Source organism: Oncorhynchus clarkii, chromosome 19 (assembly GCF_045791955.1).
Source record: "Oncorhynchus clarkii lewisi isolate Uvic-CL-2024 chromosome 19, UVic_Ocla_1.0, whole genome shotgun sequence".
Classification (NCBI taxonomy): domain Eukaryota; kingdom Metazoa; phylum Chordata; class Actinopteri; order Salmoniformes; family Salmonidae; genus Oncorhynchus; species Oncorhynchus clarkii.
The window spans coordinates 31,752,927-31,780,687 of NC_092165.1; the positions used below are offsets into that span (position 1 = coordinate 31,752,927).

General features: G+C 42.6%; 2 protein-coding genes across 2 annotated transcripts; one reads left to right on the forward strand and one right to left on the reverse strand.

Annotated features, from left to right (window-relative positions):
- On the reverse strand, nt 1-27,757 carry LOC139375044 (protein transport protein Sec23A). The gene is made up of 18 exons (XM_071116418.1): nt 27,660-27,757; nt 26,148-26,383; nt 25,708-25,852; nt 25,084-25,400; nt 24,822-24,966; nt 23,580-23,738; nt 22,983-23,098; nt 22,559-22,682; nt 15,876-15,956; nt 13,335-13,424; nt 8,896-9,002; nt 7,946-8,099; nt 7,721-7,798; nt 5,887-6,048; nt 2,393-2,479; nt 1,669-1,824; nt 1,511-1,576; nt 1-983 (listed from the first exon to the last, which is right to left on the reverse strand). Exons 2-18 carry the CDS (start codon nt 26,366-26,368, stop codon nt 894-896), a joined length of 2,298 nt encoding a protein of 765 aa, XP_070972519.1. The 5' UTR covers nt 26,369-26,383; nt 27,660-27,757; the 3' UTR covers nt 1-893.
- LOC139374211 (melatonin receptor type 1B-A) lies at nt 9,892-12,644 on the forward strand. The gene is made up of 3 exons (XM_071115233.1): nt 9,892-10,585; nt 11,319-11,472; nt 12,086-12,644. The coding sequence occupies exons 1-3, from the start codon at nt 9,892-9,894 to the stop codon at nt 12,363-12,365; spliced, it is 1,128 nt and encodes a 375-aa protein (XP_070971334.1). The 3' UTR covers nt 12,366-12,644.
- Nucleotides 27,758-27,761: the final 4 nt, after the last annotated feature.

Below are 27,761 nucleotides of genomic sequence, written 5' to 3' on the forward strand. Positions count from 1 at the left end.
GATAACAAATGTTAAAATACATTTTTGTTTGTGTTTTAACAAGGTATTTTATTAGAAATGTCAGAAACAACACTTTCAGAAATTATATCAGATGCAGAGAAAAGGGAAGGCAGCTTTCATACCCTGCTATACTCTGTAGGGTGGAGCATGTTAGTACCACAGTCTGTATAGTATACTATCATGTTTCTTAGGGTTGGTTTTAGCCACAATGAGTGTTTGATATGAATGACTAACATGAATTAGACAGCACACACTAAAAGGTCTGAAATAACCCATTATTCTGTGGCGTACGCAGGGTGAAGAACAAAAAACACTTAGCTCTAATTAGATACCATTGTATTGGATTCTCCAATCTGTACCATCCGACGACAACACCCACTCTTTCTGTAGCCTACCGCTGACGTCTCTGACTGACTGGATGATATTATATATTTCTCTGATACAAGATACATATATATATATTTTTAAATAGAAACAGACAGAAAATGTAATATAAAGTAACTCCATTGGGCATCACAATAAAATAACTGACTGGATTCTGGGTTATTTAGTGTTCTGGGGGAAAAGTACATGAATACCAGACTCATCTTACATACTGATCTGGGACCAAACATTTAGCTAGTAGGCAACAACTGATGTTTTCTTTTGTTTTGAGTTTTTACAATAATTGACCAACTAGTGTCATAAAAAGGCTATACTGCAGATCATTCTCTGTACATAGTCACTTTCCTGTACAAAGCTCTTGGTTTTCAATATAAAAAGGAGAAAGAGGTATTCTCTTTTGGTTGTTCACTCCCATGTATAGCATCAGTTGACTACTGTTGAGCAACACTGGGTTCATATAGTATTTGGGTTGATGATGCTCAGTGGTTACCATGGCATTGGTCTGAGTCTCAGGCTGCGCTGGACACAGCCAGCTTCTTCAGGTGGTCCATGAACACCTGGAGACTGACGTCATCCGTCAGGATCGGAGCACCTGACTCCTACACACAGAGAGGAGTGGGATTCAGTTATGGGCAATTCCACAGCAATCATTGGTTTGGAATTTCACTTATATAATCTTGGAAACTAGTGACACCTTTCTCCACACACACACAAAAAAAGTGGGAGGACTACACTCATTTGTTCAGACTTTAAACTGACAACAAGTAGGAGTTGTAGAAAAATGATGAGTCAAGAACAAGAGAAGAAGTGTGTGTCTCAAGAGTGCGTGTGACTGTGTCCATGTAACAATCCAGAAGGTTCCACATGTCCACTACTTTCTGTGTGTCTCCTCGAATAAGCAGTAGTAGCAGCTGTAAGCCTCGAAAACCAAGTGCAAGGACTCTTTCCTCTCATTAGTGCTAACACACACATAATTACACACATACAATACACGCCATTCAAAATAGGCAACATGCTCTGCCTTAACATAAAACCATACAAATAACACCATCCTTAGAAATGTGTACTTTTTATTTACAGTATCTTCTAGTTCCTGGGCAAATGACAGTAGAAAATGAAGTCTTACCTGGCCCCATGCATACATATTGTTGTGGGTTTGTGATGGGTTTACTTTAGATAGCAGGAAACGAGCCTAGAACACAACAAGAACATCAATACAGGAGGTTCAATAGACTTCACGGTTGACATTCTAAGAAATGTTTGTGTGTGTGTGTTCACACACACCTGTGATCCGCCGTGCTCTGTGTCTATGTAGCGGGGCATAGGAAAGCGGCTGTGGAGGATCTCCTGGGCGTCGTCCACAGGAGCCTGCAGCAGGTGGCGGAAGTTCTCGTACTCTGGCAACTCCTGGTAGCCTGCCTTACGCCACTGAGACACAGTCTGATGGATAGACAGAGAGAGGTACAGAGAGAGAGAGAAGAGATGGAGAGAAAGAACGAGAGAGGGAACGGGAACAGTCAGTGTGGTCCTGAAGACATGAAGAGTTACATTTAGACCTTTACAGTGCTGAGAAAATTAGAGACAAGGAGCAGATTGGTTTTGCTCGACTTCAATAGCAATACCTGACATAGGATTTGATTTCAATAGGAAACAAAGGCGTCCTCTTCATAACAGTGCGTCTCACTGGACTTTTGGCCATTGAACCCCACTCTGACAATACATTGAAGATCTATCTGTATTGATCGCTCACCCGCTGCTCACCCATCTATTCACAAATGTCAAATAAGTACAAAAGTATCTGGCTGCAACCAGAAAGGAAATCAGTCTAGTGTTACGATAGAATCACTTGATAGAGAGCCACCTCTCTCCGCGTGTATAGATCGTAGCTGTGTGAGTGGTGAGACCATGAGGAGGACATGGAGGGTCGTGTCCTGTCACTGATGAGGACAGTTTTGAAGTAGTCTGTGAATGAGCATGTTGATTTTGATTGGATGACTGATGACTGTACCTCTCCATGGTAGATGAGGATCTGGAAGAAGGTGTCCATGAGAAGGATGCGATCAGGAAGGATACTGCTGCTGTCCAGCAACACAGGCTAGGAGAAAAGAAAAAAACTTTTACACCACCTTGAAATTATACAATAAGAAGGATGCTGAACACAGGCTAAAAGGCAAGAAAGGAGATACTGTATTAAACCACTGCCCTCCAAACTATATGTTATCCTTCTAATTCAGCTCCAATCAATAATGCTGTTTCAAGATTAAACCAAGTTTGTTGAGGATTAGAGGGGTGGGGGTTTAGTCCCAGACACTGATAGGAACGTCACAATATTGGCATGTTTCCTTCCAAAACAAGCTCTCAAGGTCACAACACACCAACCCCAAACTCAGGTACAAAAAATACAAAGATGGATGATCTTGACAGACAGAAGATATACTGCTACCTATCTTTTATAGTGTGGTGGCCATTTTAAAGGACACAGAAACAGTGCAGAAAGAAACAGTGGCTCTGTTTATACTTGACGCCATCTGCTTGCAAGAATATTACTCTTTCAATGTTTAACAGGCAGGAGCGGACAGAGTCAAGACTGAAAACATTAGAATTGCATCCCAAATGGCACCCTATTCCCTATATGGTAAGCCCTGGTCAAAAGTAGTGCACTGTATAGGGACTAGGTGCCATTTGAGAGGCACTTATGTCTCTGTTAATCTAAAAAAATAAAACAGCTGAAGCGCTGTGTCTCCTGGTTACACGCATTACATCTGATACAGAGCCAGATGACAAGGCTAAGTCCCAAATGGGACCTTATTTCCAACGTAGTGCACCATCTTTGACTAGAGGACCATTGGCCCTGGTCAAAAGTACTGGACTACAGATATTAGGTTGCCATTTGAGACTTAACCCCCTAGTAGTAGATGTCTGCTCCCATGGCAAAATCTAATTAGCATAATTTAAAAAATCTGCCAGTTTAAGCTAGAGATATCTTTTTTTTGTTGCACAGGCCGGGTTTGTCTGACCATGATAGATCCCAAAAATCGGTATTCTCATGTACCGTCGGAACGATTATGACCCCTCTATGGAAAGATGAGACTCTCACGAAGGTGTTCTCCATTTTGCACTGAAACCTCAAAAAGCAGTACCAGTCAAAAGTTTGGACACACCTACTCATTCAAGGGTTTTGCCTTTATTTTTTACAATGTTCTACATTGTAGAATAATAGTGAAGACATCAAAACTATTAAATAACACACATGGAATCATGTAACGCAAAAAGTTTCAAACAAATCTAAATATACTTTACATTTGATATTCTTCAAAGTAGCCACCCTTTACCTTGATGACAGCTTTGCACACTATTGGCATTCTCTCAACCAGCTGCATGAGGTAGTCACCTGGAATGTATTTCAATTACCAGGTGTACCTTGTTCAAAATTCAAAAGGCACTCGCACATCTGAGCAAACTTCTTGCAGGTGCATGGCAACAGTTGAACAATATGAATGAAAAAGGAAACTGCACACTGCTCTTGATAGTATCACTGATCTTTAATAAGCTTACGTATTGGCCTCACGGCCTTCGTCAGAGCCCTGATATGTAAGCTTATTAAAGATCAGTGATACTATCAAGAGCAGTGTGCAGTTTCCTTTTTCATTCAGGTGTACCTTGTTAAGTTAATTTGTGGAATTTCTTTCCTTCTTAATGCATTTGAGCCAATCAGTTGTGTTGTGAGAAGGTACGGGTTGTATACAGAATATAGGCCTATTTGGTAAAAGACCAAGTCCATATTTTAATGCAAAAACAGCTCAAATAAGCAAAGAGAAATGACAGTCCATCATTACTTTAAGACACGAAGGCCAGTCAAAGCGGGAAAAAAAACCATCAAGCGCGATGATGAAACTGGCACTGATGAGGACCGCCACAGGAAAGGACGACCCAGTGTTACCTCTGCTGCAGAGGATAAGTTCATTAGAGTTACCAGCCTCAGAAATTGCAGCTCAAATAAATGTTTCAGAGTTCAAGTAACAGACACATCTCAACATCAACTGTTCAGAGGAGACTGCGTGAATCAGGCCTTCATGGTCAAATTCCTGCAAAAAAAACTACTAGGAAAAAGGAAAGCAAAGGGGGATACCTAGTCAGTTGTACAACTGAACGGGTCTTCTGCATTTAACCCAACCCAGTGTGTTAACTGCCTTGCTCAGGGGCAGAACGACAAATTCAAGGACACCAATAAGAAGAAAAGACTTGCTTGGGCCAAGAAACACAAGCAATGGACATTAGACCGGTGGAAATCTGTCCTTTTGGTCTGATGAGTCCAAATGTGAGATTTTTGGTTCCAACTGCCGTGTCTTTGTGAGACGCAGAGTAGGTGAACGGATGATCTCCGCATGTGTGGTTCCCACTGTGAAGCATGGAGGAGGTGTGATGGTGTTTTGCTGGTGACACCGTCTGTGATTTATTAATAATTCAAGGCACACTTAACCAGCATAGCTACCACAGCATTCTACAGCGATGATTCCATAGGTGTTATTTCATAGTTTTGATGTCTTCACTATTATTCTACAATGTAGAAAATAGTAAAACTAAAGAAAGACGCTTGGATGAGTAGGTGTTCTAAAACGTTTGATTGGTAGTGTATATATTTTTTTTTATATACCTTAAGGGGTCCTAACATTCTAAATCAAATAGGTAAATGATCCTTGATAATAGCTAAATGATCTCTCCCCCGGCTTAGACTCTTAAGGATTAACTACTGTTAAATAACTTACCCTTTTCAGAGACGTGTGTACTACGCTGTCACTCTGTAATGTGTTAAAATCCACACTGTTGATAATTGCACTGAAAGGAGCGCTGGTCCGGAACACACTACTGTACTCACACACTACACTCACATCATTAACAACATAACCTCAAGCTTATCTGTAAGAAAAGGACCAAGGTATTAGTGCCCTCTCTCTCTGTTGACCTAGGCAACACAGCTAAGCCTGCAGAATGTGAGGGGGAGGGAGATGAGAAAGTCAGAGATCGCAATCTTAATGTACGAGCTAGTCTTCTTATGACATTTAATACATAAGAAGACTAGCTCGTACAGTAAGCCAAAGCATCCATGATTTTTGTTTATAAAGAGGAAGGAAAGCAATTATATTCAATAGAAATAAAAATGTGTGTCCAACTGTGTGTGTGTGTGTGTCCCTGTGTGTCTCCCCCGTCCCCGTGTCTTAGCCCTGTCCCCGTGTCTTCCCCCTGTCCCGTGTCTTCCCCCTGTCTCCGTGTCTCCCCCTGTCTCCCCCCGTCCCCCTCCGTCCCCCTGTCTCCCCCTGTCCCCGTCTCCCCCCGTCCCCGTGTCTCCCCCCGTCCCCGTGTCTTCCCCCGTCCCCGTGTCTTCCCCCGTGTGTGTGTCTCGTGTATGTCTGTCCGTGTCCCCGTGTCTCCCGTCCGTCCGTGCGTGCGTCCCCTGTCCGTCCGTGCATCCCCCCGTCCGTCCGTGCGTGTGTCAGGTCTTACCTCTGGGGGCCCGTTGAAGGAGTAGGCGTAGAGAATGGGTTGTATCATGATGAGAGACTGGGTCAGGTCCTGACGCATGAACTGGTGTCTGTAGTATGAGCTCTCATCTGGGCTGTTGTTGAACACTTGCAGGAAAGGAGATCTTCTTAGGTGGAACATAAACTGAGGGACAAAGGAAAAGCTATAATGTGCTTTTTTAAAATACTCTTTATATTAAGCCTGAAACATTACTTTAAAATAAAGATGTTAGCTCAAAGATATGTATCATACATATGTGTACAGTCCTGGCCTATTGAGAATGACACAAATATTAATTTTCACAAAGTTTGCTGCTTCAGTGTCTTTAGATATTTTTGTCAGATGTTACTATGGAATACTGAATAATAATTACAAGCATTTCATAAGTGTCAAAGATTTTATTGAAAATTACATGAAGTTGATGCAAAGAGTCAATATTTGCAGTGTTGACCCTTCTTTTTCAAGACCTCTGCAATCCGCCCTGGCATGCTGTCAATTAACTTCTGGGCCACATCCTGACTGATGGCAGCCCATTCTTGCATAATCAATACTTGGGATTTGTCAGAATTTGTGAGTTTTCGTTTGTCCACCCGCCTCTTGAGGATTGTCCACAAGTTCTCAATGGGATTAAGGTCTGGGGAGTTTCCTTAGTTATCACTTTTGCCTTATGGCGAGGTGCTCCATCATGCTGGAAAAGGCATTGTTCGTCACCAAACTGTTCCTGGATGGGTGGAAGAAGCTGCTCTCGGAGGATGTGTTGGTACCATTCTTTATTCATGGCTGTGTTCTTAGGCAAAATTGTGAGTGAGCCCACTCCCTTGGCTGAGAAGCAACCCCACACATGAATGGTCTCAGGAAGCTTTACTGTTGGCATGACACAGGACTGATGGTAGAGCTCACCTTGTCTTCTCCGGACAAGCTTTTTTCAGGATGCCATAAACAATCGGAAAGGGGATTCATCAGAGAAAATGACTTTACCCCAGTCATCAGCAGTCCAATCCCTGTACCTTTTATAGAATATCAGTATGTCCCTGATGCTTTTCCTGGAGAGAAGTGGCTTCTTTGCTGCCCTTCTTGACACCAGGCCATCCTCCAAAAGTCTTCGCCTCACTGTGCGTGCAGATGCCTGCTGCCATTCCTGAGCAAGCTCTGTACTGGTGGTGCCCCGATCCCGCAGCTGAATCAACTTTAGGAGATGGTCCTGGCGCTTGCTGGACTTTCTTGGGCGCCCTGAAGCATTCTTCACAACAATTGAACTGCTCTCCTTGAAGTTCTTGATGATCCGATAAATGGTAGATTTAGGTTAAATCTTACAGGCAGCAATATCCTTGCCTGTGAAGCCCTTTTTGTGCAAAGCAATGATGACAGCACGTGTTTCCTTGCAGGTAACCATGATTGACAGAGGAAGAACAATGATTCCAAGCACCACCCTCCTTTTGAAGCATCCAGTTTGTTATTCGAACTCAATCAGCATGACAGAGTGATCTCCAGCCTTGTCCTCGTCAACACTCACACCTGTGTTAACGAGAGAATCACTGACATGATGTCAGCTGGTCCTTTGTGGCAGGGCTGAAATGCAGTGGAAATACTTTTTGGGGATTCAGTTAATTTGCGTGGCAAATAGGGACTTTGCAATTCATCTGATCACTCTTCATAACATTCTGGAGTATATGAAAATTGCCATCATACAAACTGAGGCAGCAGACTGTGAAAATGTATATTTGTGTCATTCTCAAAACTTTTGGCCACAACTGTACTAGCTACAAGTGTCGTTCCACTAAAGAGCCAACCAGCCTCTCAGCCCATGATCACTTACCTGGGGATAGAGAGAAAAGGTTTCTGAGAAGCGGAAAGAGTTGGGATCATCCTTATGATAATCTCCAAACTTCTGACACTAGAACAGAGAGGAAAAAAGGCAATTCAAACCCATTATAAACCCTGCCTGCAACCGAGTCCACACTTCAAAATGTCACACTTAATCCCACAATTTCCCTGTGCCTGCTAGCCTGGAAATTGCTACTTTGCCCTGTCTCGGTCTTACCAGCCGGATGAGCTGCCTGTCCAGCCAGCGAAGCACATCAGGGCCCTCCTCGGTCTCAGCGCGGTACACAGCCAGTCTAGCCATCAGGATGGCTGAAGCCTCCTGGTCAAATGATGCTGCAATAGTCTGGATCTGGGTCCCTGCATCTGCCCAGCTGGGGGGGGGGGGGGGGGGGGGGGGGGGGGAGAGAGAGAGAGAGTGAGGAGAGAGCTCAAGAGAGAAACAACCTACATAAGCATTGTTGATCATTTGACACACTTATGTTTTTGTTTGTTTGTAAGGTTCTCCTCCACAATGAAAAAGTAATACCAACACAATCTCTACCATAGATTTTATGGAGAAATGAGTTAAGGGACATTACGTCAGATGTTACGGTTCTGGTTACCTTGGCATTGAAAAGCCCTTTGCCATAATAAAGCCGGTAAATGAAATCCCATACTGTAATTTAAGTCTAGATAAATTGAACTGATCTTTTAAAACAACCTGGGAATGACTTTATCTACACACATTTCCTCTCGCAACTGCCCTGTCACATGTTAAGCATTGTAGTTAAATAAATAAAACACGTCTCATGCTAACAAACATGAACTGCAACGTTGATCATAACCCATTGAGAGTCTTTACAGTAGTCACATGACCGAGAAGAGTCAGTCAATGTCTTCTAAATACACGTGTGACACTAACAACCAAGACCATCTCCTCCTCTGACCAGGGGAGAAGACAACACAACAACCACTTTACCCCTACCGTGTTGCTATGGAAACAAGGTGAGCTTGCAGATGCAGCTCCATAGTGGAATGAAAAGTGGCAGATAAACCTTAAAGTCCAGCAGTTACTTTGAAAAGAAGACTCTTAATGATGAATCAAATTCATATGTTTGTGTAAGTTTTTATCTGAAGTGAGACAAATCTGTAGTGTGTGTGTATATATATATATATATATATATTTACTTTCTGGCGGTGGTGGTGACTCGAATGCGTTTCTGTCCACTGGAGTGTTGGTACTGTGTGACATACTGGACCGCCCCTCGCCCCCCCTGGGGAATAGGTGCATTATGCTACAGAAACAAAAACAGTTAGGAAAGAATCATTAGAAAGGCATCCCATTAGAAGTGCACATTCTATAAAAATGCTGTGATGATCATAAATGTAAAATTACCCATCTATATAAGCAAACATACGTGATTCTTGCCGGTGAGCTTTATTCAAATAATTTGCCGTGTACAAACACACACAACTGCTATGGCCTTATGGACAGCCAGAGAAGAATAACAACTTCCAGAAGAATTGAAATAATTAGGCTATATGAGGGGGCTTAAAGCAGAAAGGCAATAATGAATGATTGGGCACTTAGATTGAATTAGAGGCACACTTCTTGCCAATTAACCCAACAACACTCCAGAGTCAAATGGCTCATTAACTGTGCGGCAGCCATTACAGTGGAGAGGATATTGGATCTCAAGCTTCTGTGTACACAGGCAGCACAACTCCTCTACATCCTCTCACACAAGGCTGCGTATCCACACACCAGCTCCTTGACTGTTTGCCTCCATACTTACACCATTAGGGCTGAATATTTCGGTTCTCATAGTTCTGCTGCTTGAGAGGGGGGGGGGGGGGGTGTGCCGGGCTGTTTCACCCTCCCTGCCTAGAGAAGGTGTACAGCAAGGCAGAGAGGAGCTAACTCAGCCCTTCGAAGGACAGCTAGAGGACTTGGAGAGGAGCCTCCCCTCCCAGAGCACAGCGGGAGACTGACACAACAACAACCCCCCCTCCCCCCGAGGACCAGCCCACGACACACACAGGATAACGTGAATTCACACTCCAGCCTCAGTCAGTCAGCCAGCCAGTCGGGTCAGTGGGAGCTCATGGCCTGAACCAGGCGGGAGGAGAACGAGCAGCCAGGCAGCCCAGGGAGGACTTCTCTTCCACCAGGAGGTCGGGAGGATGCAGCCGGTGGCCCTGGTATATGCAGCTCTGATGGTGGTCTCCAGTCTGTTCTCTGTGTGTGGTAACGTGGTTCTACTTCTGGTGGTTCTTCTCAACAAGGAGCTCCATACCGAAACCTGGGCCCTGACCTTGAGCTTCTGCCTGAGTGACCTCGCCCTGGGTCTCTCAACCATCCCCTTCGGAGCCCACAACAGCCTGCTCAGGCCTCAGGGCTACCCCAGCGACGGGTACCTCTGCCAGGGCAGCGCCTTCCTCTACCTGCTCCTTCAGCTGGGCTCTATCCACTCCCTGACCTGGGCCACCGTCGACAAGTTCACAGAGATCTGCTTCGCCCTGAGTTACAGCACCATCTGCACGGCCAGGAGGACCAGGGTGGTGCTGGTCCTGGTGTGGCTCTACGGCCTGATCAACGCAGCCTTGCCACTGCTGGGCTTTGGCCGCTACACCTACAGCAGCACCAGGTTCCTGTGTGCCCCCAGCTTCCAGCCAGACTACAGGGGCTTCAGTCTGCTCTTCATAGTGGTCGGGATCATAGCACCCATACTCATCATGTGCTCCATGTATGCGTACATTGTGTATATTGCGAGGAAACAGGTGCGCCGAGGGACGTTTGTTTGCAACGACCAGCACTGTTTTTATGTCCCTGCTAAAAACTACTTCAGGAGCTCCATAGTGATGGTGGCAACTGTGGGTGAGTCTCTTTGGTGGTTACATACCAGTTCTAACCTTGTGAATAGTACAGTGAAACTCTCGGTTTGGTGCTGTATTCAGACAAAGCAAGGCATTTGAGATATATGGTCATTCTGAGCAGATACACAGATTAAAAGCCTTTTAGCAGATAACATTTCAAGCAGATAACATTTCAAGGTTGCTGTTATTATTGACATTTTTCTGTAGGCTACATTTGTAACTGGTCAAATTCAGTCTTTTTGAAATGGTCAATGTGCTATTATTAAACAATAAGGCCCGAGGGGGTGTGGTATATGGCCAATATACCACGGCTAAGTGCTGTTCTTTCGTCACGACGCAACGCGGAGTGCCTGGACACAGCCCTTAACCGTGGTATATTGGCCATATATCACAACCCCCCGAGGTGCCTTATTGCTATTATAAACTGGTTACCAACCTAATTAGAAGATTATGTTGTCATACCCGTGGTATACAATCAGCATTCAGGGCTCAAACAACCCAGTTTATAATAACATAACACACTACAATAAGGTTAGTTATTTTCAAAAAAATATATATATATATCAATATATCACGCACACACTAAATAGACTTCTTCATATCAACATGTAATGTTACCGAAATTAATCTAATAACGCATTTCAATAAGATTACTCTTGACTCGCTCTTCCAATATATATTTTTTAAACGTAATTACTTGAATAATCTCCCGTCTTAATTCTCTCCATTGTCAGTGTTCCTGCTAGTGTGCTGGCTGCCTTACATCGCCACCTGTTTCTATGAGACGTTTAGTGGCCATGAACCGCCAGCAGCAACCTCAGCCGTAGCCACCTGGCTCGTCCTCTTCACCTCCTCACTCAACCCTTGGATCAACTCCATGACGCAGAAGTAAGTAATAGCGTAATAGCCCCAAACAAACAGTCACAGAAATATAAAGAGTCATTTCAATGCCAAGAAGAACAAGGCTCAATCTTATGAAGCTGTTACACCTCAATATCCCTGTGGCCCATCAATGGCCACATGAAACCAAAATCAGACGGAATTGATTAATGATCAACTCCATGAGCAAGATATAAGGAATAGCCAATAGCCCAAACAGTCATTCAATAATATACTGTCATTCTCCCTTATTCAAAAAATATGAAGACTAGTCCAATTTCCCCTCATATCTCAAGAGTAAGGCTCAATCTTGTGCAGATGATAACGTAATAATATGAAGGCCCCTCAATAGCCACTTGAAACCAAAGTCAGAGCGAATTGAGAAGCTAGCTCCAATACATTTCTAAATGAGGGCTGCTGAGAGGTGAAATAGCTGAGAGCGTGAGATGATGAAATGAGCTTCTCAGTGTGGGAGCAGAGACGTTTCTGGCTGCACTACAGATGTTATATGGTTAATGGTGGCTTATTTTCTCTCTCTCTGATTCAATCTCCGTCTCCCTCTATTTCTTTCTCTTCCCCCCTTCTACATCTTGCTCTCTCCATTTCTCTCTATCCCTCTCAGTCGGTACAGAGTGGCTCTGCGGAAAAGTTTGAATAAAATACGACAGCTGCTTCAGCACCGGCTGATGAACGCCCACCCACAGAGCACCGCCATCCAACTGGAGATAGTGAGCCATAATCACCACCACATCGCCAAGCCATCACTCTGGTCAGATGACTCCAAGCCAGGTTCACCAGAGACTAGATCCATGTCGGAGGTGACCATGGAGGATAGTAAAGACACTGAGGAAAGTAAGGGCATTACACTGGACCAGGTCTGTCCCTGTGGAACCATCTGTTAAAATTACTAGACTAACTACATACTTGATTTTATGGATCCCAGGAATCTCTGGAAGACAGTGGCAATTGTTACTATCCTGGCTAAATAAATACAAATAAATTAATTAAATGAAAGGTTGGGACTAATCAACAAGGAAGGACTATACCAAGGAACACTGTGGCGACAAGAGGCAACAGTCTCCTGTTTGACGAATGTGAGGTCATTGTGGTCTTTAGTGGCCATACACCAAGACTGACATAGCTATCCTATCTGTTCAGTTTCGGATGAAAAAAGTTTGCTTACAATTTACATTGTCTGTTTGAACTACAATGTTTAAACTACAATATTTGAATTACACTGCCGACTGTGCTAAACTATTTATAGACAAACACTGTCAGAGATGAAGTCAATCTGTTTACAGTCAATAAATATTCATCAAAACAAATAATACGGATTCATAAAATGACAATTGTGTTCTTTGTTAATGAATATACCATGGGCAACACCAAGTCTAAAATCATTGACATCTAGCTACCAGATTAAATCTACCAGATTAGCATAACTGAAAATACTGATTTAGAGTGAATGTGATCATCTCAATGACATTTCAGAACCATCTTGTGCAAGCTACTGTTGGTACGCTTTATAAAGAGGCCAGTGGTTTCATATACGATCACACCATCTGGTGGCATAGTGATGCAACTGGCCAGTACAGCAGTAGAATATCATAGTACTAGAATACCTAGTATGCCCTCTGGTGGTGCAATTCAATTATCTAAATCTTTGGCACAAGTGTAACATTTGCATTTTAGTCATTTAGCAGATGCTCTTGGCAAACATGGCTCCGTGGGCCGCCTAATCTCAGATTTGTGTGATATAAAACGACTACTCAGGATCCTTCCTTCTCACTCCTGATCACAACAGAAAGCAAAACATGGCATTTGACAAGTAGCTTAGTGATCACAATTCAGAGTGTAATATGAACGCATACCTGATTGACCACCTCAAAGTACACTGCCAGAGTGGTGTTATGATCAAGACCACAGATCTTCCATTGAGAGGTGCCCCCTGTTCCAATTTCCTGTTAGGAAACAGACAGACGTTTTCATAATCAGAATGACATTGTTCTAGAATGGATCAGAAAGGGATCTCATTCAGTAGAAATTCAGGACACAGCATTCTGGACAACTTCATTTACAAAAAAGGTTCAACTAGATAAAAGTATCATTCAAAACATGATTACTGTACTGTTCTGCATATCTGCTCATTGATGTAGGTCATTTCCATTGAAAAGGACCCATGAGCACCAACATGGGAAGTTCATAGCAGCATGTCAAATGTAAGATAAGAGTATATTTGAGAAATTAAGGAATATATGTTTTCACCATTTCCATCTTAACATTTTTTTTTGAATAAGCAAAGGCTTTGATTTCTTGTCAATAGATGGAAAAGGGATCTTAGAAAACATTATCATAAAAAGTCTCAAAAGGATATTATAAATACATCAAAACACATTAATGTTGGAGTAAAGACCGCCGACAACGAATATCAACATTTATATTTAGGATAATTTTTCCTGCTTTCTGTAAGTTTAAGAAACATTGCCTTGTGCCTTGAAATATTACGAGATAAGAAGCTGTTGAAAGACACTAAATGCATTTTTCTCAGATGGCCGAACAGCACTTTATGTGGCTATTTGTGCCTTGAATGTTTCGAGAGCTGTGTTAGCTAGTAGACTTTGTGCTGTCTTTAGTTTGGCTTGCAGACAAAATCAATGACGGCCCTTTTAGGCTAAATACAGCTACCAAAACATTTTATAATATTATCTTATAAAAACACTATACATGGTTAAAACATTTAAGGGTACATCTGGATCAGTAAAGGACTGGCAACATAATGATGTTGAAACGTTTCAGTTTGGTTTCCTGGGTCACGGAACAACAGATTTTTGGTGGGTGGCCCTTGGACTATTTAGGACACATTACCATGAAGAGAATGACATTCTAATCCATAATTAAGCATTTCTGTATAGTACAGATCAGGGACCCATGATGAAATTCCATTACCAGGGGTGTAAATCCACTTCACTTAATGTATAATGAACAAAAATATAAAATTTAACATGCAACAATTTCAAAGATTTTACCGAGTTACAGTATATAAAAGGAAATTAGTCAATTGAAATAAATTCATTAGGCCCTAATCTATGGACTTCACATGACTGGGAATACAGACACGCATCTGTTGGTCACAGAAACCTTAACTAAAAAAACTGTCAGTATCTGGTGTGATCACCATTTGCCTCATGCAGCGCGACATCTCCTTCGCATAGTTGATCAGGCTGTTGATTGTGTCCTGTGGAATGTTGTCCCACTCCTCTTCAACGGTTGTGCATTAGTTGCTAGATATTGGCGGGAACTAGAACACGCTGTTGTACATGCCAATCCAGAGCATCCCAAACATGCTCAATGGATGACATGTCTGGTGAGTGTGCAGCCCATGGAAGAACTGGAACATTTTCAGCTTCCAAGAATTGTGTACAGATCCTTGCGACATTATCATGCTGAAACATGAGGTGATGGCGGCGGATGAATAGCACGACAATAGGCCTCAGGATCTCGTCATAGTATCTCTGTGCATTCAACTTGTCATAGATAAAATACAATTGTGCTTGTTGTCCGTAGCTTATGCACGCCCATACATCAGCACACCGCTGGCCAACACTACGCCATACACTTGGTCTGAGGTTGTGAAGTCGGTTGAACGTATTGCCAAATTCTCTAAAACAACATTGGAGGCGACTTATGGTAGATAATTTAAACATTCAAATCTCTGGCAACAGTTCTGGTGGACATTCCTGCAGTCAGCATGTCAATTGCACGCTTCCTCAAAACTTGAGACATCAGTGAAATTATGCTGTGTGACAACTGCAAATTTTAGTGGCCTTTTATTGTCCCCAGCACAAGTTGGACCTGTGTCATGATCATGCTGCTTAATCAGCTTGTTGATATGCCACACTTGTCAGGTGGATGGATTATCTTGGCAAAGGACAAATGCTCCCTAATAGGGATGTAAACAAATTTGTGCACAATATTTGAGATAAATTAGCTTTTTGTGCGTATGGAAAATGTCTGATATCTTTAATTTCAGCTCATGAAACATGGGACCAACACTTTACATTACACAACAACCAAAATAGATGGTTTTCAAAGTCAAGGTGTCAGCTGACACCACCTTCTTTCTGTAGACACCTTAATTCAGAGCAGATATTTAACAGAGTTTTGGGGAAACGTGGTCACAATCTAAGGGAGATTTGAAAGAAATTCTGTTAAACTTTGCATCTGTACAATTCTTCCAGTAAATGTTTTTGGACCATTTTCAGTATAAATTGACAAAAGTAGTCCTTCTACAAAGATTTGTTTTACATTTGAAAACCAATGATTTTTGTTTGGCATACATTTTGAGTACCGTTACCGTGAAATTGCCCTGCAGAGTATTAGGGCACTGGTCTATGTATTTGAAGTGGACTCACATTTTCAGATACACACGGTCCTTTGGCATTTAATGACACACATGGCCCGATGGCTCCTGAAATCTTGATCTCTCGAGATGTCTGAAATTAAGAAGGGCCGATGATATTACAACATACAGTTGGAGTCATTAAAACTAGTTTTTCAACCCCTCCACAAATTTCTTGTTAACAAACTATAGTTTTGGCAAGTGGGATAGGACATCTACTTTGTGCATGATGCAAGTAATTTTTCCAACAATTGTTTACAGACAGATTATTTCACTGTATCACAATTCCTGTGGGTCAGAAGTTTACATACACTAAGTTGACTGTCCCTTTAAACAGCTTGGAAAATTCCAGAAAATTAAGTCATGGCTTTAGAAGCTTCTGCTAGGCTAATTGACATCATTTGAGTCAATTGGAGGTGTACCTTCTATTTTATTTATTTGACCTTTATTTAACTAGGCAAGTCAGTTAAGAACAAATTCTTATTTTCAATGAATGCCTAGGAACCGTGGGTTAAAACTGCCTTGTTCAGGGACAGAACGACAGATTTTTACCTTGTCAGCTCAGGGATTCGATCTTGCAACCTTCCGGTTACTAGTCCAATGCGCTAACCACCTGCTGCCCCGCGCTGCTGTACCTGTGGATGCATTTCAAGGCCTACCTTCAAACTCAGTGCCTCTTTGCTTGACATCAAGGGAAAATCAAAAGCAATCAGCCAAGACCTCAGAAAAAAAAGTCTGGTTCATCCTTGAGAGCAATTTCCAAACGCCTGAAAGTACCACGTTCATCTGTACAAACAACAGTATGCAAGTATAAACACCATGGGACCATGCAGCCATCATACCGCTCAGGAAGGAGACGCGTTCGGTCTCCTAGAGATGAACTTTGGTGAGAAAAGTGAAAATCAATCCCAGAACAGCAACAAAGGACCTTGTGAAGATGCTGGTACAGTAAAACGAGTCCTATAGCGACATAACCTGAAAGGCCGCTCAGCAAGGAAGAAGCCACTGCTCTAAAACCGCCATAAAAAAGCCAGACTACGGTTTGCAACTGCACATGGGGACAAAGATCGTACTTTTTGGATAAATGTCCTCTGGTCAAAAATATAACTGTTTGGCCATAATGACCATCATTATGTTTGGAGGAAAAAGGGGGAGGCTTGCAAGCCGAAGAACACCATCCCAACCGTGAAGCACGGGGGTGGCAGCATCATGTTGTGGGGGTGCTTTGCTGCAGGAGGGTCTGGTGCACTTCACAAAATAGATGGCATCATGAGGGAGGAAAATTATGTGGATATATTGAAGCAACATCTCATGATATCAGTCAGGAAGTTAAAGCTTGGTCGCAAATGGGTCTTCCAAATGGACAATGACCCCAAGCATACATAGTTGTGGCAAAATGGCTTAAGGACAACAACGTCAAGGTATTGGAATGGCCATCACAAAGCCCTGACCTCAATCCCATAGAAAATTTGTGGGCAGAACTAGGTCCCAAGAAACAAAAGAGATCTTCTGTTGAATCTGACAATTAATCTTGATGGTTGTACAGTCGTCTCAAATAAAACTGTGAAGGACCTCGGCGTTACTCTGGACCTTGATCTCTCTTTTGACGAACATGTCAAGACTGTTGCAAGGACAGCTTTTTTTCAAAATTATGCAAAAACAATTATCCATGCTTGTGTTACTTCTAGGTTAAACTACTGCAATGCTCTACTTTCCTGCTACCCAGATAAAGCACTAAATAAACTTCAGTTAGTGCTAAATACAGCTGCTAGAATCCCAAAAAATTGATCATATTACTCCAGTGCTAGCCTCCCTACACTGGCTTCCTGTTAAGGCAAGGACTGATTTCAAGGTTTTACTGCTAACCTACAAAGCATCACATGGGCTTGCTCCTACTTATCTTTCCGATTTGGTCTTGCCGTACATACAGTGCCTTGCGAAAGTATTCGGCCCCCTTGAACTTTGCGACCTTTTGCCACATTTCAGGCTTCAAACATAAAGATATAAAACTGTATTTTTTTGTGAAAAATTAACAAGTGGGACACAATCATGAAGTGGAACGACATTTATTGGATATTTCAAACTTTTTTAACAAATCAAAAACTGAAAAATTGGGCGTGCAAAATTATTCAGCCCCTTTACTTTCAGTGCAGCAAACTCTCTCCAGAAGTTCAGTGAGGATCTCTGAATGATCCAATGTTGCCCTAAAATGACTAATGATGATAAATACAATCCACCTGTGTGTAATCAAGTCTCCGTATAAATGCACCTGCACTGTGATAGTCTCAGAGGTCCGTTAAAAGCGCAGAGAGCATCATGAAGAACAAGGAACACACCAGGCAGGTCCGAGATACTGTTGTGAAGAAGTTTAAAGCCGGATTTGGATACAAAAAGATTTCCAAAGCTTTAAACATCCCAAGCAGCACTGTGCAAGTGATAATATTGAAATGGAAGGAGTATCAGACCACTGCAAATCTACCAAGACCTGGCCGTCCCTCTAAACTTTCAGCTCATACAAGGAGAAGACTGATCAGAGATGCAGCCAAGAGGCCCATGATCACTCTGGATGAACTGCAGAGATCTACAGCTGAGGTGGGAGACTCTGTCCATAGGACAACAATCAGTCGTATATTGCACAAATCTGGCCTTTATGGAAGAGTGGCAAGAAGAAAGCCATTTCTTAAAGATATCCATAAAAAGTGTTGTTTAAAGTTTGCCACAAGCCACCTGGGAGACACACCAAACATGTGGAAGAAGGTGCTCTGGTCAGATGAAACCAAAATTGAACTTTTTGGCAACAATGCAAAACGTTATGTTTGGTGTAAAAGCAACACAGCTGAACACACCATCCCCACTGTCAAACATGGTGGTGGCAGCATCATGGTTTGGGCCTGCTTTTCTTCAGCAGGGACAGGGAAGATGGTTAAAATTGATGGGAAGATGGATGGAGCCAAATACAGGACCATTCTGGAAGAAAACCTGATGGAGTCTGCAAAAGACCTGAGACTGGGATGGAGATTTGTCTTCCAACAAGACAATGATCCAAAACATAAAGCAAAATCTACAATGGAATGGTTCAAAAATAAACATATCCAGGTGTTAGAATGGCCAAGTCAAAGTCCAGACCTGAATCCAATCGAGAATCTGTGGAAAGAACTGAAAACTGCTGTTCACAAATGCTCTCCATCCAACCTCACTGAGCTCGAGCTGTTTTGCAAGGAGGAATGGGAAAAAATTTCAGTCTCTCGATGTGCAAAACTGATAGAGACATACCCCAAGCGACTTACAGCTGTAATCGCAGCAAAAGGTGGCGCTACAAAGTATTAACTTAAGGGGGCTGAATAATTTTGCACGCTCAATTTTTCAGTTTTTGATTTGTTAAAAAAGTTTGAAATATCCAATAAATGTCGTTCCACTTCATGATTGTGTCCCAATTGTTGTTGATTTTTCACAAAAAAATACAGTTTTATATCTTTATGTTTGAAGCCTGAAATGTGGCAAAAGGTCGCAAAGTTCAAGGGGCCGAATACTTTCGCAAGGCACTGTACCTACACGTACGCTACGGTCACAAGATGCAGGCCTCCTAATTGTCCCTAGAATTTCTGGCCCAGGAGTGTGAAGGTGAACGGAAAGGCTGTGGAGCAACGAACCGCCCTTGCTGTCTCTGCCTGGCCGGTTCCCCTCTCTCCACTGGGATTCTCTGTCTCTAACCCTATTACAGGGGCTGAGTCACTGGCTTACTGGTGCTCTTCCATGACTTCCCTAGGAGGGGTGCGTCACTTGAGTGGGTTGAGTCACTGACATGATCTTCCTATCTGGGTTGGCGCCCCCCCTTGGGTTGTGCCGTGGCGGAGATCTTTGTGGGCTATACTCGGCCTTGTCTCAGGATGGTAAGTTGGTGGTTGAAGATATCCCTCTAGTGGTGTGGGGGCTGTGCTTTGGCAAAGTGGGTGGGGTTATATCCTGCCTGTTTGGCCCTGTCCGGGGGTATCATTGGATGGGGCCACAGTGTCTCCTGACCCCTCCTGTCTCAGCCTCCAGTATTTATGCTGCAGTAGTTTGTGTCGGGGGGCTAGGGTCAGTCTGTTATATCTGGAGTACTTCTCCTGTCTTATCCGGTGTCCTGTGTGAATTTAAGTATGCTCTCTCTAATTCTCTCTCTCTCTCGGAGGACCTGAGCACTAGGACCATGCCTCAGGACTACCTGGCACGATGACTCCTTGCTGTCCCCAGTCCACCTGGCAGTGCTGCTGCTCCAGTTTCAACTGTTCTGCCTGCGGCTATGGAACCCTGACCTGTTCACCCGGACGTGCTACCTGTCCCAGACCTGCTGTTTTCAACTCTCTAGAGACAGCAGGAGTGGTAGAGATACTCTTAATGATTGGCTATGAAAAGCCAACTGACATTTACTCCTGAGGTGCTGACTTGTTGCACCCCCGACAACTACTGGGATTATTATTATTTGACCATGCTGGTAATTTATGAACATTTGAACATCTTGGCCATGTTCTGTTATAATCTCCACCCGGCACAGCCAGAAGAGGACTGGCCGCCCCTCATAGCCTGGTTCTTCTCTAGGTTTCTTCCTAGGTTTTGGCCTTTCTAGGAAGTTTTTCCTAGCCACCGTGCTACTACACCTGCATTGCTTGCTGTTTGGGGTTTTAGGCTGGGTTTCTGTACAGCACTTTGAGATATCAGCTGATGTACGAAGGGCTATATAAATACATTTGATTTGAACTGAAAAAGCGTATGCGAGCATGGAGGCCCACAAACCTGACACAGTTACACCCTCTCTGTCAGGAGGAATGGGCCAAAATTCACCCAACTTATTGTGGGAAACTTGTGGAAGGCTAACAAAAACATTTGACCCAACTTAAACAATTTAAAGGCAATGCTACCAAGTACTATTTGAGTGTATGTAAACTGCTGACCCACTGGGAATGTGATGAAAGAAATGAAAGCTGAAATAAATCACTCTACTATTATTCTGACATTTCACATTCTTAAAATAAAGTGGTGATCCTAATTGACCTAAGACAGAGAATTTACTAGGATTAAATGTCAGGAAGTGTGAAAAACTGAGATTAAATGTATTTGGCTAAGGTGTATGTAAACTTCCGACTTCAACTGTATTTGCATTTTGCGTACAATTCTATTTGGTGAAAAGGTTAAAAAATATGACATTTTCCATAATATTTAATGGATCAAATCACCTATCAATGTGGCTCTGTTCCAATATCCAGACTTACACACTATGTAAAATAAATATATTGTAGCGGTATGTTAATGGAACACAGTAGCGGCTTCTGAAATGGCACCCTACTCTCTATACAGTGCCTTCAGAAAGTATCAAAATCAAATCAAATTGTTCACATACACGTTTTTAGCAGATATTATTGCGGTGTAGCAAAATCCTTGTATTCATACCCCTTGACTTATTCCACATTGTTTTGTTATAACCTGAATTCAAAATGGATTAAATATGTTTCTCACCAATCTACACACAATATCCCATAATGACAAAGTGAAAACAGGTTTTTAGAAATGTTTGCAAATGTATTGAGAATGAAATACAGAAATATCTCATTGACATAAGTATTCACAGCCCTTTACTTTGAGAAGCTCCAAACTGAGCTCAGGTGCATCCAATTTCCTTTGATCATCCTTGAGATGTCAATATAACTTGATTGGAGTCCACCTGTGGCAATTCAATAGTTTGGACAGGATTTAGAAAGAAACACCTGTCTATATAAGATCCCACAGTTGACAGTGCATGTCAGAGCAGAAACTATACCACGAAGTCCAAGGACCTGTCCATAGATCTCAGAAATAGAATTGTCATGAGACATATCTGTGGAAGAGTATAAAACACTTTCTAGAGTGTTGAAAGCTTCCAAGAGCACAGTGATCTCCATCATTGGGAAATGGAACAAATATTAAACTACCCAGACTGCCTAGAGCTGGCCGTCCGACCAAACTGAGCAACCGGACAGTGGTCAGGGAGATGACCAAGAACACAACGACCACTGACAGAACTACAGAGTTCCTTGGCTGAGATGGGAGAACCTGCCAGAAGAACAATCTCTGGTGAAGTGCTGTAATCTGGGCTTTATGGGAGTGGCCAGCCCAAAGCCACTCCTGAGAAAAACGTGAAAGACAAAAGCATAAGGCAAAATATTCTGCAGTCTTCTACAGAAAATACTCTTTGGCCTGAATGCAAAGCGCTATGTCTGGAGAAAACCAGGCATAGCTAATCACAGCCTGAATTCAAAATCTATTAAATATATATTTTCTCTCTCCCATCTACACACAATACCCTATAATGACAAAGCGAAAGCATGTTTAGACATTTTGTATTTTTGCAAATGCTGATAGACATGCCCAAGACAACTCAAAGCTGTAATAGTCATGTCTACAAAGTATTGACTCAGGGTTGTGAATACTTATGTATTTATTTTCAATACATTTGCAAAAACATCTAAACATGTTTTCAGTTTGTCATTACAGTGTATTGTGTGTAGCTGGGTGAGAACTATTTATATTTTTAAAATATATTTTGAATTCAGGCTGTAACAAAATGTGTAACAAGTCAAGGGGTATGAAAACTTTGAAGGATTTGTATAGTGCACTACTAACTAGTACACTCTATAAGCAGGGTACCATTTCAGATAGAACCATTGCACTGACTGGCTCTACCTTTATCTCCAGAGTGCCTGCGAAGGCCATCTTGAAGGCTCCAGACACATCTTTGGTAAAAACCCTCTGGAAGGTTTGTTTGAATAGTGAGGTGGTGAAAGAGTCCGCCATCACCATGTAGCCTCTGCAAAAACATATATACGCGAACGAGTTCAACGATACATAGTGTGAATCTCAGAAGCTTTTGGTTGATTCCTTCCTCCTCAAAGCATCAGAGGAGAGCACTGGAGAAGATCTGAGGTCAAACTCTCCCCTCACTATGGGAGAAGACAGTGATTGACGTGTGTGTTCTGCATACCAAATGGCATTCTATTCCCTATATAGTGGGCTACTTTTGACCAGCCCTGGTCAAAAGTAGCCCACTATATAGGGAATAGGGTGCCATTTCAGACGGAAGTTCACCAAACACAAAAAGAGTCCTCACCCAGTGTGATTGGAACAACACTTCATTTCCAGCAGTCCAGTCTGGTCCAGAGCGCATGCATAGATGTCTATGATGTGGCCATTGGTGGAAGCACGGCTCGCCAACGCCTCATAATGCTGAAAATGAAGGAAAGGCTTTTTATACATATCCAAACTTTTTACAGGAGCAGGACAAAAAGAGGATCCAATATAATATAGAGAATTAAGAAGTGCCTGTTTGTAATTTATGCCAAAAAAAACAAATACACATCTAGCCATTAACTGGTTGTCTCACTTTAATGTGCTGTAAGACCACTTGAGCATTTAATCGGCAGGGTAGCCTAGTGGTTAGAGCGTTGCAAGGTTGCAAGTTCAAACCCCCGCGCTGACAAGGTACAAATCTGTCGTTCTGCCCCTGAACAGGCAGTTAACCCACTGTTCCTAGGCCGTCATTGAAAATAAGAATTTGTTCTTAACTGACTTGCCTAGTTAAATAAAGGTCAAATAAAAAAAATAAAAATCATAATTTACAGACAGTGGCAACAGACCTGAAAAAAGTTCAGATCATGGTAAACCCATCTAAATAACAGGCAAAGCCAAAAGGTTGAGACAAACTTACTTTGGTCCCCTTCTTCATGAACTTGGCATTGTCCTTCTCAATGTCATGCCAGGAGCGAATAGGGGCCTTCAGCTCATCTCCTACCACCATGCCTGGGCCCTGAGTGGCTGGCCCACCGATGAAGGTCATGATGCGTGCCCCAGTGTTAGGGAAGGTGCACTGGAAGGGGAATGGATGGTGGAAAAAACTGACACTATTACAAAACATTTCTATGAAGCTAAGTAAACAATAAACCAAACAATGACTAAAGCCTGTAATCATGACCCCATTACCACAACGTAATAGTTTTAAATCTTACAAATCCCACTTACAGCGGAACACAGGGAAACATGAATTTGAAGTAGTATGGGGGGGGCTGATTTGACAAAACAGTAATATTGAAAATGGAGTCATTGAAATATGGACCATTCTATTTTAATCACAAATCATATAGTTTTCTAAACCTTTAAAACACTTTGAAAGCGCTTGCTTAAGTCTGCCTGGGATGCCAGTTGGACAGAGTTCACACTTTCGCAACTTTTTCCATTGGTGCAGTTTATAAATGAATAAAAATCTCCCAATTTCATGGTATCCAATTGGTAGCTACAGTCTTGTCTCATCGCTGCAACTCCCAAGGCGAAGGTCGAGAGCAGTGCATTCTCCGAAACACAACCAAGCCGCACTGCTTCTTGAAACAATGCCCACTTAATCCAGCCGTACCAATGTGTCGGAGGAAACATCAAACACCTGGCTACTGTCAGCAAGCACTGTGCCCGGCCCGCCACAGGAGTCGCTAAAGCGCGATGGGACAAGGACATACCTGCCGGTCAAACCCTCCCCGAATGACGCTGCGACAGTTTCTATTTTATTTAACCAGGCAAGTCAGTTAAGAACAAATTCTTATTTACAATGACGGCCTAGGAACAGTGGGTTAACTGCCTTGTACAGGAGCAGAACGACAGATTTTTACGTCGTTAGCTCGGGGATTCGATATAACAACCTTTCGGTTACTGGCCCAACGCTCTAACCACTAGGCTACCTGCTGCCCCATGGGTATCTCGGTCGCAGCCGGCTGCGACAGAGCCTGGACTCGAACTCAGAATCTCTAGTGGCACTGCCTTAGACCACTGCGCCACTCGGGAGGCTACCATTGGTGCAATTGTGCCAGGCAAAATCAATCAAGCCAAAGTGTTTGAAATATTTAAAATACTATTTGAACCCAGGTCTGCAGTGAGGTAAGTTATATTTCTGTCCAGGTCTTACCTCCAGCAAGCCAACAGCGATGGACATGGCTGATCCTAACGAGCGGAGGGGCCGTTTTCCCTGAGTGACAGGCCAGGGATCTCTCTGCAGCTCTCCAAGCAGGTCTGTCAGGTTCATGTCAATCTTCTGGACTGGCTGGAGGAATCTAAGCAACAACAAAATGGAAATAAGTTCTAAATTAAGACTTTTTTGTGTCAACAAATTATTTTAGTATATGTACTGCCAAGTCAAAACAATGCTGTAGCTATGTAGAGTGGTTTGCCTGTTGGAGACGGGGGCCTGTGGAGCTTGTGGTCCCCGTCCTGCCTGTGCAGCAGTGGGCTTGGTCAACCCCAGCATCTCCTGCAATTGTTTGGCATTGAGGTCTTTGGTTCCCCTGAAGACATAGCTCTTGGAGATGCCCTCGCAGCCCAGCTCGTGGACTTGGATCATGCGTCCAAAGGTGATGAGGCCCACTAGGGCCGTAGGAGGAAGCAGGGATAGGGACATCTGTAAGGACTCTTTCAGAGCCTGCAGGTCCTCGTCCTCCATGCAGGTGTCCACCACATACAGGAAGACAAGCGGCATCAGGGGACCTCTCTGTGGGGGCCAGGGAAGGCAAACTCAGAGCCATGGCATTGCATGCTTGATTTTATGTTCTAAATGAGAACTAATGAATCTCTGTAGGAGAGATAACGAAGGTAGGTATGCAATTATCTGGTATGCTGTTGTATCTTCTCTAAAACGTATCAAAATTAAGGCCTATATCTAATTTAGATTCTATCAAAATACTGTATTTGTAAAATAAATATATATATATATATATATATATATATATATAATAAAATGTCCTTATTTTGAGTGATGGCTGGTTATCTAGATAGCTGTGATCAAACGGAAATCCTACCTGGACCACATATTCAATGGTGGAGAACTGTGGTAGCAGCTCGGCTGGCTGGTTGACATCTGATATCCCAGCATAGGTAGGAGGAAACTGATTTCTCTGATAGCAGAAGTTACAAGCCCACAGTTTGGCTCTGTAATCCACTTGGCTAGGTTGAGAGACCAATTAATAGAGTTCAAAGAGAGAAGGACCAAACAGTTTAGGCTACAATTATTTTATCAGTGGGTTACATGTGAACCTTTTGAAGATTGACCAAGGATATGTTCAGTACAAGTCACCTCACGATGACAGTTATAAATTCATAAGTATAAGGGAATGAGGAAAATAGAGAACAGCAAATAATTTGCTTTAACTTTCCCCCAATTCCCTGGTTTTCCAGGAAGTTACCCAGATTTTGCAACCCAATGTATAAGTAAGTGAATGAGGATTGTTGCCTCACTTACCAGAGGGGGTTGAGGACAGCGCGACAGGTCACCCTGCTACACAGCACAGGCTCATACTGGATGGGGGGCAGATCTGGCCGCTCTTTCAGGGGGGTGAACAGAGAGGCAACGGGGACCACCATGCGGGTGGCCTCCAGACGACTAGAGGGCCAGACATTCCAGCTGAAGCGCACCCCATCACGCTCCTCATTCTGTGCAATAAACTCCGGGAAGGTCGCCATAGCACCCTCCGAGAACTGCAGACAGAGGGAGGGAAAGGTGTGTCTGCGCGTTATTGCAATAGGCAATACATTTTACGGTCATGATTGCATTGGATATTTCAACATAACATTTTTTTATATAATAGTCCACGGCACTGCAATGAGTCTTATGATATGATCCATTTAAAAAATTTAAAAAATCCCCCCCCTTCCTTTTTGTTATTTATTATTATTTATGTACTTTGAGATTTTTCTGTAGAATGAAAATCACTTTACAAATGTAATAAAATATTATAATTGCCTGGCTTGGATGTTTTTATTAGCCTAGTTATCTGTTCTGAGTCCTGAGATATCCTTTAGGACTTTGAGCATAACGTTACACTCCAGCACACTTACTACCAATTTGAATGTGTCATATCAAGAGGGCAGAGAAAATGCAGCCAAATATGAACCTGTGGGAAAGTCTGTCTTACGTCTAGCTGGTGCTAAACCATGGCTATAACAAAAGACCAGAATATGATCCTGACTGTGACCCACGTTTTCACCCACTGATCAAATCTGTTTAAAATAACTTACTTTGAAAACACACTCTGAATCTGAATAAATAGAAGGATATACACAACGTCAGTTTAGTTGGTGCTGAACCATCACTTACATTTGCTTTCTCCAGACAAAATATTTGACCAAATGAGATTATCAGAGATGGAAATGATCACAAATCCTTAGAGTTAGGCTAACAAAAAGGTATTTCAAAATTCTAACACTGACTGTATTGGGCTTTTATCTAACTAGCAAGCTGACCTGAATCAAATGAAATCAATGGTGAATCAATCAACAGGCTTTACAAATTGATGCTGGATTACAAGAAAAACTGTTTTGATTGAATATACACAGCAAGTCACTCCACCAACAACAACATTACTGTAGCTAGCTAAGTACTGTTAAAGTTAGCTAGCATGGTAGGTAGCTGGCTGGATAGCTAACTACATAACACGGGAACGCCAAAACCAAATGTTTAATGTTTCAGGGTGGATATCCTAGTTATAACAACAAAAACATGTGCCAAAGTCAAAAGTGCTTTCACCATGGCATGTTAGCAGGCAGTACGTTAACTAGTTACGCCGCTAACTAAACCACCGGCACCCGCAAATGCAATGTGTCAAACGTGTTTTCACCCTGCTTCAACTAACAGCCAAACTACACTTTGTCAGCTAAGAAGAATTATATTCAAAATACGAATAAATTGTGAAAACACATACAGTAAAGATATGCTAAATCAACAGTTAAAGCAAATAGCAGAATATTTAGCTACCTGATATCCTCAGACGAGTTCCACACTGCTACTGGTGACAGTGAGTAAACAGCGCCCCGCATACAACGTAGGATGTGACAACGTAGCTAACAAAACATGGCT